Below are 15,210 nucleotides of genomic sequence, written 5' to 3'. Positions count from 1 at the left end.
TCAAATGGCCTTTGTTCGGTCGGGTAGGGACTGCCTAGTTGGAGCTGCTCTGCTTGGCAGCATCAGGTTGGAAAGTTTGCAGAGCTGAATGGATATAGGACTGGTCCTTAAAAAACTGAAACTCTTCCTGCTTCTATCTGCCAGTGGAATGTGCAGCATTGTTTCTCCATCTCTGGGTTACTTGGCAGTAAAACAGAACTTTCTCCCATGTCAATGGAAATGTCAGAGACCTTTTCCAAACACCAGTCAGAACCGTGACTGGGAGGAGACGGCCCAGTGAATAATCACAATCTCCCGCTCTACTGGCCCAGTAAACATTTAACTATTTGGCCCAGAGAGTGCAGATAGCTTTGAATAAACTAATAGAGCTTTTCAGTAAGAGAAAAGATGCTCTATATCAGTGGTTCCCAATTCCAGTCCTCGGGCCCCCCTGCCTGCATGTTTTAGGTGTTTCCCTTCTGCCACACACCTGGATTGAATCTTTGGGTGATTAACAGTCTCCTGCAGTACTTGGTGGCTGCAGAAGATGTCATGCAATCATTTGAATCAGCTGTTCTGGTATAGAGGCACATCTAAAACATGGGGGGCCCCGAGGACTGGAATTGGGAACCACTGCTCTATATTAATTTGAAGTTGACTAATAATTAAATATATGTGTTGTTGTGTTTGTTTCGATCCACAGATCTTCTTGTGGGAGCAGAACCTGGAGCAGTTCCACATGGATCTGTTTCGCTTTCGGTGCTACCTGGCCAGCTTGCAAGGTGGAGAGTTGCCCAACCCTAAACGCCTCCTGGCCTTTGCCTCCCGCCCCACCAAGCTGACCATGGGCAGATTGGGAATATTCTCAGTCTCTTCCTTCCATGCACTGGTACTTATCCTCTTTATACTTCATTCTGACTAATCTGACTTAACCATAATATATGATCTTGCTACAAGTGTACATGCATTTAAACCAAACTATAATAACAGCAATATAATAACTGTAAAGGACTGTTTGGATAGACTGTAACATACCAAGTGTCATCTATTCAAACTGTTTACCGGTTGCATTTTTGGCTAGTTGGAAGGATGTTTTGCGTTTTTATGGGTAAACCTGAACAATGTACATCATGATGCTTCGTGGTACAAAATGTTGGTTAGTCACAACCAATATTTTCATTGTAATTTTCAACGTAATATTGTTGAATATTCCATTTTCCAGTTTGGAGGGCATTTTTTGAGAAAGCATTAGCAGTTTCCTTCATAGAATATTTTGGCAGCACAGAGTTAACTTGATGACTCACCTGGCACAAAAAATTGCCTCAAATAATATTTCTTTATGCCATGATGGCTATTTAGGTGCTTGAGTTTACCAGGGGTCACCATTTGATAGGCTTTAGTTGTGTGCCAGCCTCCTACAGCTACAGCAGGGTTATGCACTCCACATACAAAACGAACTGTTGCAGAGAGAAACGTCAATTTGATTTTTAGACTTCATTCAGGTGCTATTTTTCTTTTGCAACCACCAACGCAGCGATCTAGGGCAGGTGGGTGTTCAGGCTGTTTGGTAGGTTTGTGATTTGAAGAGTTGGCTTGCTGTTTCATTTGTCTCGTTTGTCTATCCCTGACATTCACAAACATCTTTATGAGTATGAGTCTATTTAAAAGCATTAGATGTATGTGTACTGCAATTAGATGCTTGTGAGATAAATGTCTTCTGATAAATGTTCCAAATAATTGTTAGTGTCTTGTCACGAAGATCTCATAGAACATAATTTAAAAAAAATTATTTATGTTTTTACAGGTGGCAGCTCGCACAGAAACTGGAGTGAGACGCAGAACGCAAGCCATGTCTCATTCCTGCAGCAAGCGCAAAAGCAGGTTTTCCTCCCTCTGGGGTGTAGACACAACCTCAAAGAAGAAAACAAAAGCCCACCCTACGGTTAGCCAGGTCTGTGTGGTCCTACATTATTGAATAGATATTTTTTGAATCTCAAGGTACTGGCACAACAGTTATCTGCACAGATCCTTTTCCTTTGCCCTTTTGTTTAAAAACAGCCCTTCTCTATTCTGCCTGAGGTAACACTACACCTCTCTATTTCTTTTTGGCCTTGCAGGTGTTTGCTGATGGTGAAGAGCCAGAGAAAAAACCAGTAGATCGCATATTTGTTGATTCTGTGAAAGAAAACACAGTAAGCTTTTGCTCTCTGTTAACACAAATTATTCTGTAAAAACTAGGTCAGACATACCTTATTTCAGTCTTTCCAAACATTTCAGCAGGCTAAAGGAGCTTGTTTTAAATAAATAATTCCTTCACATTGAAGATAAAGTACTTATTTCTCTGGCAGATTATTTACTACTTTCTAATGTTTATAATAAATGGTTTGTGGTTATAGCAAAAATAGCATATAGCACTATATGCTATTTTTTTCAGGATTGAAGTTTTGCTAATAATCACCCAAATTCACATGAATTTGTTTTACTACCAATGAAAGAATCAGTTTCATTCATCCAGTTTTCAAACAGAGATATTGAAAACTTAATTTCTGATGATATTCTACTTTACAAACGTTCCAGCATATTATAAATAACTACTAAAATTAAAATGGTGAACTCGGAGTAAAAATAATTATTTAAGAAAAGAGTGGAAGCGAGGTTCTACCGAGATGATGAAATTCAAGGACTACAGTTAATCAAAGGATTGTAATTTACCAGCCTTCTAATATCCGTGTCATCAGAAAACAGAAGACGGAACTGTGAAAAACCTTGCTCGACCAAACACTGATAGCGACATGTGGGTTCCTGAAAACCTCACTCCCTCCTGGGTTTGTCTGCCAAATGACCAGCCTGTGTTAACCACCATCCAGCCAGGAGAGTCTGCACTGTGTGTTCTGGAGTCTATATGCAAGGTAAGCCTTAAATATGACTTTGAACATGTATCTTTTTTAAGCCAAGTCTTCTCTGTCAAGGATCTGTATGCATATGTGCTGTTATGAGAATATGAGGGGAAAAAATATTTTACTTTGGTTTTTAAACACAACTTGTTGTATTTGCAGACCCATGAGCTTGACCCAACCAAACACTACTTGAGACTTAAGTTCTTTATGGAAAACCAAACGCAATTCTACATTCCCAAGCCAGAAGAGGACATCTATGACTTGGTATATTTGACTGCTTGATTGGAAATGATCTTTTTCCTTGCATACCAAAAGCCTTCATGAAGTCAAACTTAATAAAATGAACCTTAAAGTGCTTTAGCTGTATGAGGACTCACAAGGCAAAATACTTAATTCATAAGAAAAAGAGAATCATTGGGAGATCATGCTCCAAAACATGAATATGGAGACCTTTTACAATAAACTGATACATTCTTGTATTTACATCATCCCTGTCAAGGTATTGTTAGTGCTGCTTTGTGTGAGAAGGAAGAAAATGAATGCTCTATTTTTCTGCTGTCGATAACTCGCCCACCACACTATGACTAAAGTTAGACAGAGCTTCAGGATTTATATAATAACTGCTTTTTGTTCTTCACAGCTGTACAAAGAAATCGAACTCTGCTCCAAAATAACTAAAGTAATCCAGTTTGACAGAGATGAATCCTGTATGATTGGTTATGGTAAGAGCGGTTTTTGTTTTATAATGAAAATTTCATATTTTTCGCTTTTGTTTTGATGAGAAAGAAATGATCATGTTTAACCCTGACATGAGTCGTGTTCCTTTTTTAACCCTTCTGGTTTTCCCTTTTTTTTTTCCCCATAAGGTTTTTCTATCTCAGTGGTGGAAGAAGATGGAGTACAGCAGCTTTACATCACTGATGTGAAGGCTGGGGGCTTAGCCTTTGCCAAAGGTTTGTGTCTCATAGAAAAACTATCTGCTGTTGCAATTAATTTGTTACAAAGACGGCAAAGAGCAGTAAAAAATGCATTAGATGTTTCACTGCACTTATGAATTTTTATTACATTTTTTTAAATTACTGTTTTCATATTCGTGCAGATTAGTGATGAACTTGTAACTTGGCCAGTGTTAGTCAATAAATGAGGATAAATGGGTTTTTGCGCAATCTTGAAAAGTCAGGCAAAGATTTGATTTATGCAGGTCTGGTTGTTGGTTACTAGAGTCTTACTCAAATGTCAAAGAATAAAATGCAGAAATGTTATTTATGAATGATTTATGAGCCATTCATGTCCTTCATCTTGGATTTGGCACATCGCTATTTGGCAGTTCTTTTGCCTCTAGACACTTTTAACTTAAAAGCATGTTAGATTTTTATCTGGACCTGGTTTAGGTGACAAAAAGAGTGTTTTTATTGACCTGTTTATGTTGTCATATTTTAAATTTTTCCAAACTGTCCATTTCATTTTTAAGACAGATGGTTCTACCTAAAGCTAAAACTCAGAAAAAGTAAATGGTTTGCATATAAAATGTCAAGGAATGTAAAACCATCTTAAAAGTTCAACTAACTCCTACTTTTATTGATTTTGTTAGACATTCCTGGAAATACTGGACATACTATATTTCTATCTGTCACTGCAGACAGTAAAAAAAGTTAAACTCTTGCATGAATAATTAAAAAGTGAATCTTGTTCTTACATTTCAACAGGTCTGAATGCCGGAGATGAAATTCTCCAGCTGAATGGGAAAGACTCCCACAGTCTCAATTTCTCAGACATGAAGGCTGCATTCTCCCAAGTGTCTCTGGCTTTGACGGTCAACACTCTGCCCTCAGTGGACCGCCGTCAGCTTTGCTACCTTCCACCACGGCGCTCTGATGCGGCAGAAGACCTCTACACTGACATCTTCTCCCAAAGTCAAGGTAAAAAGTGCTTTTAAGTAAAGCCTTTTGAGAAAATGTAGCAAATGTTTCTGTCTCTTCTCTCCATCATTCAGCTTTTTGTCTTTACACATTACTTCCACACATTTTTAACCTCAGAAATATTACAAGTGATAAAACATAGCTCAGCCATGTTGATCATTTCCTAGGAGTACTTTTGAGATGGAAAATGTATCTTTAGATTTTGTTTTTATAAAAATGTAACATTAAATGTTAAATTATTCATCATTTTGTACAAGTGTTGCAAAAATCCTGTATGTACACATGTTCTAGACACTTTAATGATCACCACAAAAAACTGAAAACATCCATTTTTAATAACCTGGTCCAGTGAAACACAGAGATCTTCATAGAGATCCAGTTCAGCCAAAGATTTTCAAGTTGTGTTGGTTTCTGACTCTGAGGAGAGGTAAATACAAATCCCCTACCCAACAGCATTCAAAAACTGAACAATAGGGTCTGATCTCTAATGTTCAGGTAAAAAAAACCCCTGAAAAATGTAATTTTTCTTTTGTGTGTGAAATAGAGACGTGACATTAAGACACTGAGGTGTGTAGGGTTAAATTGACTTTTGATTTAATTAGTATTTACAAAGCAACAACAAAAATACTGTATGTGTCATCAAAAGTAAATGAGGCATAAATGAACACAACTATAAATAAACATGTTTTCAGGAAGAGTTGGTGGCTGTAATGGTTTCTCAAAAACAGATCGTTGATGCATGATTGTCACCTAAATGAAGAGATGCTTAGTTGTCAAATGTACTAAATTTGTCCAAAGTTAAGTCATGTTCCCAGTATTTTTAGCAGCTCTTGAATAGCTGTTCACTTCCACGGGTGACGAGACATTTTAATTGCAAAATGTATGGAAATATTGGGAAGACACAGAATGTGTCCCGAAACAATTCTAAATAAATTAGAAAAATGAAAGGTGGCACAGTTTAGACTTTTAAACAACCATGGCTTTAGATGTATCATTCTAACATGGCAAAAATAGTGAAATGCTTTAACAGGAAACAAAAAGCGCTTGTGTTTGTTTTGTTTTGATGCAGAGGAGATTCTGGACGATGGTGTGGGACTGCTGCTTGAGAGCTCTGGAGACAGCCTGGATGATGACTCGGAGATCTTTAGCGAATTTGATGAATGCGGAAAGGTAAGACTGCAGCAAACACGTGACAGCACTTCTTGTTTTGATGCTTCCTACTTGCCCTTCACAGCAACCCTTCTCAGCTTTCTGTTGTTATAAGGAAAAAAAAAAAACCTCCAACGAACATTTGCTGCAGCACAGTTTGAGTCACCACCTATTACTGGCTCATTTCAGCACTTTACAAAAGCTCTGCAGTTTTTGTTCACATTCACTTATGGGTGCTGCTGCAAATTTGCATCGGGCCTCTTTTTGACTACTGCTGTAAAGGAATATAGTTGCCTCAGACAACATAACATTAATAACAGCTCAATATTAAAAATGCCTCAACAAAAGTATTTAAACTGAAAGCTTTTTGAATGAAACATGTTGGTGATATTTGTCTTCATTGAGCTTAATTTCTAATGTCTTTATAATGCACAGTTATTGGCCATTAGGATGAATGAGGTGCATTCATCAAGGGACACAAATTGCAGAAGTATGTAACTGTCAAGATGAAGAAGTAGCAGTGCCATTAATTTGCTTTTGGCTGATGCTAAAATTTTTTCCATGCTAATGGAAAATGCGGCTTAGTTAAGACGCCGATCTCTAGTGTTCTCTTCATAACTGACTTTAAAAGGTTTTCCAAGTGTCTTCTTGATTACAACATTTCTAATCAGTCATAATCCAAATAAGGTTATGCTTATTTATGCTTCTGCCAGATGTTTATTTTCTTGATGACTAAACAAGAAAAGTACAGTTCCTTGCAAAAGTATTCACACCTCCTGGGTTTTTTTTTTACATAGTTTTATAAGTCTTGTTTTATTGGAATTGTTGGGATGGGATTGTGATGGACCAACAAAAAGTAGCACATAATTTTGAATAAGACTGCTGGAATAAAAAAATTACTCAATTGGATTATGAATTAAAATGAGCTTGATAATTTCCATTCTGATGATTAATTTATGAAGGGCAATTTTGCTTTCAGAGCAAAATTATATTCATGTTTCCTGAGTATCAGTTGGAGTTTATCCATTTCCACTTACAATCCTGATTTTGTCCCATGCAGTGAATCCTCTTCTGTGGTGTTAATGACAAAAATGAAGACTAATATTAGTGTTACTTTCTTTTATGTTCAAATTATCTATCTGGTAAGCACATTTTACATGCACAAATGAAATGCATGTAAAAGTCATCATTGTAATTGGCGTATATAGCCTACTTAAGCTTTTATTTCATATAATTTATAAGAGTTTATATATAAAATTCCCCGTTATGTTTTGTTCCTGCAAAGCCTGCTTGTTTGCAGCTCCTTTCACCCCTCCTCTTCATCAAACCCTACATTTATATTCTACTGCTGTGTTGCTCACCCAGCCAATCCTGCTGCACTGCAACCCTGGAGGAGGAAACTCCTTTCCTCCTGCTCTGCTCTAGGTTCAGTCACAGGGATTATTAAAACTCATTTGCAATGTTGTCAAAGCTGGACAGATCCTCACACTCACGCCGTGTGCCTGAGTTTAGCCAGCCTGTAATGAAGAGAGAAAGACAGAGAGAGAAAACAGGGGAATATTAGTGAGAGAGCTACAGCAGACTGTGAAGGCGCAAAAGAGGGGGAGCTGGAAGGCTGTAAGTGCTGGTGGGCGGAGAGGAGGAGGCTGTGCAGATTCACTCAAGGACCACAGCACCTTCTTTTTTAAAACAGGAAAGACAAAAGGGGGCGAAGAGATGTGTTCCAGAGGCACAGAGTAGGCTTGACTTTTAAAAAACCTGGAGTTATCTCTCGGGCACTTTACCTGCCGCTGACTGTCCACTGACTGGCACTGGGCAATGTCCGTCCTGAAGTGGAGCAAGCACAGAAAGAGCTCCGCAGACTCCATCTATGACATGCTTCATCTGGTGAGATCTCAATCGTGTATCTCTTTACCTGGGTTGCTGTCGCTGCGGTCGTAGCTGTTTAGTCCTAGTTAGGGGAGGAAAACACCTTCATAGCTTTTGTTGAAAATCCCCCTCTTGACTGCTAAAGACAGGAAGCTGTGAGTCATCGATGTGTCGCATAGTTGCCCCATAATCACAGGAGTTCTTCACAAGATAATAAGGAAATAAACGGCTACATGCAGGAGTTCATTCCCGTGAAACTTGGACCTGACACGACTTTGACAAACTACCCTCCACGATGGTGCGGTGATTGACTGCTGGGGAGCTTTCTCCCTCGCAGACTTGGGCTGTGATATCAATCTCTTGTCAGATTCACAGAGCAGACATGTAACCTTCTCTCTACCTCATCAGCGCTGTGCTGCTTTATGTGTTTCATCCATATTTAATAAGCTAGGGGAGTCAATAAACTGGAGTCTCACACTGTTTTTACCCTTGACAGTGTATTTGATTTATATTCTGTTCGTACTTATCCTAAAAGCTTTGTTGTTTTTTTTCTCGTCGTCTGTCTCTTTGCCATCTTATGACTGTTTAGAAGCTCACAACTGCAATGGTGTTAATTAGACTAAACTGTGAAGACTGTGACTGTCATGTGTGGCTTACTGAAACTTGTTAAATTGTATTGTCAGTTTACCAAGGGAGGAGGAATTAGCGGACTTCATACCAGGTTCTTATATAGAATGGTTTTACAATTCAACAGTTGTAGGTTATTGCCTGTATCCTTTGAGTCCAGCTGCAGTCCACACTTAACCCCAACTCTGTTAATAGACTTTGAATAACAATCCTTGGCTTGTTCGTGCACCTATTTATACTATAGTTTTTTTTCTTCCACTTAACTTTCCACTAACATACGTGCATACAATACTCTGTAAACAGCATTTTGGGACAGAGCCTCCTTTTTGAAGGTGTCAGGACTTTGTACTGTTAGTGTTTTTGTGTTTCTTCTCACCATTTGAGAAGTGGCACAGTAGTAGGGAAAAAAAGTCAGTTTTATTTCTCCAGTTTTCGCTCTACATTACTGCTGCACAAATGTTCTTGCACATCCTACTTCACCAATGATTTACCAGTCGAGTAGAAAATGAGTGCCACTGATCAGTTATCAGATGGAATTTATTTCCATTTCCTTTCTTTCTTATGGTCACAGACACCTTAAAGAACAAAACTAAGCAGGGGATAATTAGTTGGATCTGAAGCACAGGCAGAAGGTGGCAGTCAGAGGCAATTATAACACTCCTCTTGTGTGTGATGAGGAGCTCTGAACTAGAGATCCTAAAACACATCTACTTATTTCATCTTGGATTAATAGGCTCTTCTAAACTGCTGATGGCTTCTTTATTTTTGTTATTTAGACACAATTGAACAATTCTGTGAGCCCCAGATCAAAATGATTAAAAAAAAAAAGATTTAAACAGCATCGTTAGGAAAACTAAAAGCAGTACATGAACCCACCACCCAAAAAACAAGCTCTATAATTTTCATATTCAAACATACCACACCTGCTGCCTCAGGTCCGCGATGATACAAGGCTCATCTCCCTGTAGTTTAGAAGCAAAAAGACCTCTGATAAAATTTACAATTCTTGAGTCTAATGATCCATTTCATCTCGACACACTTTGGCACAACACGTCCAATGTGTGTTAAAGATCCTGACTGTAATGGGTTAAAATGCTCCAGATTTAGGATCTAAATGACTGCTGCATTATGTAAAATGAAGTTAAAGTTATTAGCACTTCTTACTGCTTGCATCTCAATAGACCAATGACACTCAGAGTATTGCTGAATATCTAGTCAATTTTATTTATATGGCACATTTTAGCAACAAGGCAGTTCAAAGTGCTTTACACCATAAAAGCATAAAACCAAAACCAATTGTGAAACAAGGAATAAATATTACATTTTGTCAAATGCCATGCCAAATGCTATCTATTTGTGAATGTGTTCTTTTTGTTTTAAACCAAATTCTCATGGATTTCAAACACTTGGCAATACCTAAAAGGTCCGTTGTGTGTAATTTATCATTGACAAACTATCAGGAACTAGAAAACAGGAACATCTAGCTCCAGTTCTGGCTTCACTTCAATGGCTTGCTGTTTATTACAGAATTGATATAAAAATGTTACTGTTTTTTAATGGTCTTAATGGTTTCCCCCATTGCTATACATCCACAAACACAGAAAGGGGGAAAAAAACGTTGCGCTTGAATGATCCAAGGTCCAAACAAAAATGTCCCTGCTTTGTGAAATAATGTACCATTCCAAAGTCTGGAGACTTTTAATGACACACTTCTACTCTTTTGGCTTTTGAGCAAAGAAAGAGCTGGATATCTGAGTGTGGCTCTAGTGTAAAGTGCTTTCAGTGGTAAGTATTACCTATAGAAGTTCTGTCTGCTTTCAGTTTTCAAATACTCAAACCTACTCGAAAATTATTTTGTTGTCCTTTATTCACAATTGAAGACAGCAACAATTTCATGTTGAGAAATTTTTGATAGATGCTTGCTCCACAAATTTAGCAAATTTTCTACTTATATGCTATAAAGTGCATTTGTGACAACACATTTACAGCCATTTTACCACTTCCTAGTTGGTGTACAAGCCATCTGAGAATTTTTGGGCATTTTTCAAGCGGAACAAATGGTCATCTTTCGTGCCTCACATAAATGTCTCATTGATTAGATAATGCTGACAATCAGTTTAATTTATAAAAGCTGCTTGAGATCAGACTCGTCTGGCATTGAAGATATTTGAATTTATTTCAATTATTACATATAACTGAATGATGAATTTAAAACAAACATGAATCTCTTCATTGAATTGCATGTAATGAAACAGGCCTTTTGAAGAAATAAATGTCAAGTTTTGTTTGGCGAGCATTTTATGCACAGGAGATGGTGTTGAGATTGTGAGATGTGCTGACTGGGAGCAACTTTGATCTTAATTAAGATTAGAAGCATCCATCTTTTGCAGCTGTGTGAAGTCCATATCATTATTATTTCCCAGAGGTATTTGTAGGTGTGACAGGATAAATTGCTTCCATCAAGTCTATAAAACTGCCCATATTACAAGCGAGAGACATCTTTGCCCCCCTTTTCAGGGGTTTTAATGTACTCCTACTGGTTGTGCCTTTTGTATGGCCCCCGACCGCTCTGCTGGATTTTCTCAGCTGATCTCTTTTGTGTCATGATAATCCACAATATGATGAAATCAAGTTGTGATGGATAAGGAAGGACCCTCTTTGTGCGTTCTCTTTTGTGTTTGTATTGATGTTACAAGCTAGCATTTCTTGTTTTAATTTTTTTCTGTTTGGCTGCCGAGGCTGTAGCCTTTTGCAAACAAAGTAACTATTTGTTCAGCCATGTAGGCTTTTGTTGAGAGGGGTCTATTTTTGTCCAAAATAATAGTCTAATGCACATCAGGGCGAGTCACCATGGCAACTCATACTCTTTGTGGACACACAGTGTGTGTATATTTTGATCCAGTGAAAGAGTTGAATCATTACACCACTAATCCATCAGCAGGAAGAAAGCACCCGGGGAAGTGAGCAAAAAAAAGGAGGTCGGAAAGTCATAGTTGTGATAGACTGAAATAGATCAAATTAGTGCAAAAGATTTTTTTAGAGCTGCCTCTCTGCCTCTTTCTAGGTTCACTCTCTGCACAGTCATGAGTATGTGCACATCAGTAAGTAGAAGGTGATGCCTACACTGTTTATTGGTTGCTTCATGCATATTTCCTTTTATATCCTCACATTTGGATTATACTTTTGCTTGTTTTTGATCACTTACCTGTCTCTTTTGTCTTCCTTTTTCCTTTAAAGAGTACAGAGCAGGTCGCCGCTTTCTGTCGCAGTCTCCATGACATGAATCCCTCAGAGTGCGTGTCCTCTTCGCCGAGCCCGGACTCGCCCTTCCCGCCTACCGCAACTCCCCGACAGCTGTCTGATGCCGACAAGCTCCGCAAAGTGATCTGTGAACTCGTGGAGACCGAGCGCACCTATGTCAAAGTCAGTATCGATCACCAGACTCGTTCCAAGCAGATGGTGTCTGTGAGTGCATATGTTGTCCTGTGCAGCAGTCAGAGATTCTATCCGTCTTGAGATGTGTTCTGCCTTCACATCATCTATTCTATATAACCATTCCATATTTATCTCCGCGTCCCTGGAGATGTGATGGGGGACACAGCTGTGTCCTTGTCTGGATATTTTCTAATCTTTTCCAGCTCGGTATAAAAGTGGCTCGGTGGAATAACTGGGTTAGAGATGGTATGTAATGGGAAAATGTCAAGACTGTCTTAATGATTCTCAGTCCAGGGGGCACAAATGGGCTAACTATAGAAATCACATTACAAATGATTGTATTTTACACAAGATTCAAGGGGAATTGGTGATTTGTTCTAATTTACTTTAGTCTGGTGCATTTTATGTTTGTATGTTTAATTGCTGCTGAAAAACACCATAGGGACTTAAAAGCCAGAGGAACAAATGCCAGAGAGGACTTTCTGTGGTAATTAATGATTTAAAATGAATGCTGCAGTCAAATTAATTTGGAGGTTTGCTGGTATACAAGTTTATTATACACATGCATTTTAGTAAGTTAGAATATCGTCCAAAGGGTCATTTATTTAATTAATTCTGTTAAAAAAGGGAAACGCCTAATGATTTGCACAGAGTGATATTTTTGTTAATTTTTATTATAAAGGTATATAGCTAATGAAAACCCAATACTCAGTCTTATAGCAATAGCAATCTGATTTTCTGAGGAACAAATTTAAAAATAAAAGGAAAAAGTATTTTAATAAACATTTTAACCATATCAATCTGTGGGTAATAAATCTATAGATAGAATTAACTCTGCGACAGACTGGCGACCTGTCCAGGCTGTACCCCACCTCTCACCCGAAAGGTTCACAGAAGATAGGCACCAGCAACACTCCTGACCCCACAAGGGACAAAGGTGTATAGAAAATCTGTTACTGTCTACAGTGGTTTATAATAGTCTCTTGCTCATTCATATTAAAACAAGTCCTCAAGACTGGCAACATTTCTCTCTGACTTTTATCACCAAGAGTTTATTTCCTATTGCATCCCACATAAGTGACAGAACACAACTAAACACACTTAACTCTTGCCTTGCAGGATCTCAACTGTCTCATTTGGAGATTTTTAACCCCACTGCAGAAAGAGAATTTCCTCACACAGGATGAGGTACGTGAAATGTTTCCCATGCATGAGCTTTTAAGAGGTAGCTTGGCTTTTAGATGCCGGTGCTGGTGAAGTATTCTATTAATGGTTTGTTGCATAATCATGTGATGTGTTACCTTGTAGAACAAGAGGGATGGATAGTAATTAGAGAGACAGATTTTTTACATGCATTTGCAACATTAAAATTCGTGTTGTATGTTGGTTAGAGTTTTTGTTACAAAGTACTAAAAATTTGACAATACTAGATGATGGAAATTATTTAATTTTTTTTGCCAGCTGGATGTTCTATTTGGCAATTTGCCAGAAATGGTGGAATTCCAGGTTGAGTTCCTAAAAACGCTGGAAGATGGAACCAGATTGGTTCCAGATCTGGAGAAGCTGGAGAGTGTGGATCAGTTTAAGGTACAAATATTTCTTTTTTAGACATAATCCTGGAATATAAAGCATTCAAGCATTCAGAAGACCTATGAACTTTTTTCTGACTCTGAACTCTTTCACAGAAAATACTCTTTTCTTTGGGAGGCTCTTTCTTGTACTATGCGGACCGTTTTAAGATCTACAGTGCTTTTTGTGCCAGTCACACCAAGGTCCCAAAGGTTCTTGTGAAGGGTGAGTACATTTTTTTTTCCCCCATTGGGTTGACATTCCAGCTTGGCTCTAAGGACAGTGTGTATTTAACCATCTGCTGTGTATTGCAATTCTCTATAAATCTGCTCTTTATCGTTGTCAGCCGCAGTTGTCCATCTGACCCCCTTATACTTTCCAGATGGAAGTTCTTGAGGTTAAAAGCCTGGCTAGATTGTATGATATGTAATTAGAAGTGCTGAACAGACTCTTCTGAAGCTACTACACCCACTCCCTTTCTAACTTCACTGGATGGCTTTGTTTGCCACATTCATATTCAGTGAGTCAAAAGCTTTTCTGCTGTGCAGGTTTTGGTGGTGGTATTAAAATAAAGCAGTTCAAATATGCTTACTTTTTCTTCCTCCTCACTTTTCACAAAAAATACAAAATGGTTTGTATTTGGCAAGCTTGTGGTTTTGTTTTTCTGAGAGAGGAGCAGAAATGTGTGCTCTCTGGATCGATAACAAGGCCTTTATTAGTATTATTATTTCTTGGCTATCTCTCAAGTCCATGACTTGATGCAATCTGCTGGGTTTAGGAGGTTGAGACATTTTTTTAACTTATTAGGATAATTAACCAAGCTGAATGTGCTCTTTGATTGCAATGTACGCGTGACTGAATTGACTTTATTTTATTTTATTTTTATTTTTGTAAAGTGTCTCAAGATGACATTTGTTGTGATTTGGTGCTATATAAATAAACTAAATTGAACTGGAGTACGTTTGGGCATGGTAACTATGGGATTCTCACAATATGATAACTCCGAGTTAAACTGTCACAGTTCTATGGTATTTACATACAGTTATAAGATTTTACTTTGTTTTCAATTTTTGTACAGTGTTAAACATCTAATGAAGAACAAAAAACAAAAAAATGCATATTTTGCATCCATACAAAGTTTTAATCAAAAGTTTGCTTTTAAATATTTACAAATGTAGTAAAAACTATTAAAGCTTATGACTTTCCACCTGCTAAGCGGAGCTATAAAGCAGAATCAAACATCCAAATTCTTGTTGCCATGTAAAGTCATTGTGGACAAACGATCTGGCTGCCAGCATGTCCGTCTTTGACATTGAATTAGACTTTTTCAATGGAATTACATGTACTGTTTGAACCTATCATACAAAATGGAGTATCTGTTACTCCTGCATGAATCTGTGATTATCGGAAATTTACCACTAACTTCAGCCTGTGTGTTATGCTGCTTTGATTCCACTCATTCCTGTGCGCACACCTGCATCAGACTGCCTTTGTCCGGTTAGAGTGGGTGCTGTTTAATGAGCTGTATCCCCTACTGCAGCCCTGTTCGAGGCACTCGGTGTAGCTATTTGGGTAATGAACGAGGCAGGTCCTGGACTCAAGCTTATATTTAAAAATGACCACGTTATTTTTCTATTATATTCCAAATAATTACTGCCCGCTTCACCTAAGCTAGCAATTTATATTTTGACATCCCTTGAATACAAGTATTTTATCTGACCCAATCAAAACCACATGTAAAAAAATATTTATTTACACTACTAAGG

The 15,210-nt window shown here is 38.0% G+C and overlaps 1 protein-coding gene across 4 annotated transcripts in view; it reads left to right on the top strand.

The window, feature by feature from the left end:
• Positions 1 to 15,210, top strand: part of LOC122832699 (rho guanine nucleotide exchange factor TIAM1-like) — a 47,349-nt gene that overhangs the window by 27,547 nt on the left and 4,592 nt on the right. For 3 of the 4 annotated variants that reach the window (XM_044119706.1, XM_044119707.1, XM_044119708.1), the window contains exons 7-19: positions 683 to 868; positions 1,784 to 1,930; positions 2,097 to 2,171; positions 2,718 to 2,888; positions 3,036 to 3,140; positions 3,517 to 3,598; positions 3,743 to 3,829; positions 4,583 to 4,795; positions 5,865 to 5,965; positions 11,678 to 11,863; positions 12,995 to 13,063; positions 13,337 to 13,462; positions 13,561 to 13,669. In XM_044119706.1, coding sequence (XP_043975641.1) covers positions 683 to 868; positions 1,784 to 1,930; positions 2,097 to 2,171; positions 2,718 to 2,888; positions 3,036 to 3,140; positions 3,517 to 3,598; positions 3,743 to 3,829; positions 4,583 to 4,795; positions 5,865 to 5,965; positions 11,678 to 11,863; positions 12,995 to 13,063; positions 13,337 to 13,462; positions 13,561 to 13,669 — 1,657 coding nt within the window. Of the gene's footprint in view, positions 1 to 682; positions 869 to 1,783; positions 1,931 to 2,096; positions 2,172 to 2,717; positions 2,889 to 3,035; positions 3,141 to 3,516; positions 3,599 to 3,742; positions 3,830 to 4,582; positions 4,796 to 5,864; positions 5,966 to 7,155; positions 7,832 to 11,677; positions 11,864 to 12,994; positions 13,064 to 13,336; positions 13,463 to 13,560; positions 13,670 to 15,210 lie in introns of those variants that run through there. The other variant, XM_044119710.1, reaches the window with a different exon arrangement.

This window comes from Gambusia affinis, linkage group LG06 (assembly GCF_019740435.1).
Source record: "Gambusia affinis linkage group LG06, SWU_Gaff_1.0, whole genome shotgun sequence".
NCBI classification, from domain to species: domain Eukaryota; kingdom Metazoa; phylum Chordata; class Actinopteri; order Cyprinodontiformes; family Poeciliidae; genus Gambusia; species Gambusia affinis.
The sequence above is the reverse complement of the archived record's forward strand: the minus strand, read 5'-3'. Positions and strand labels throughout refer to the sequence as shown.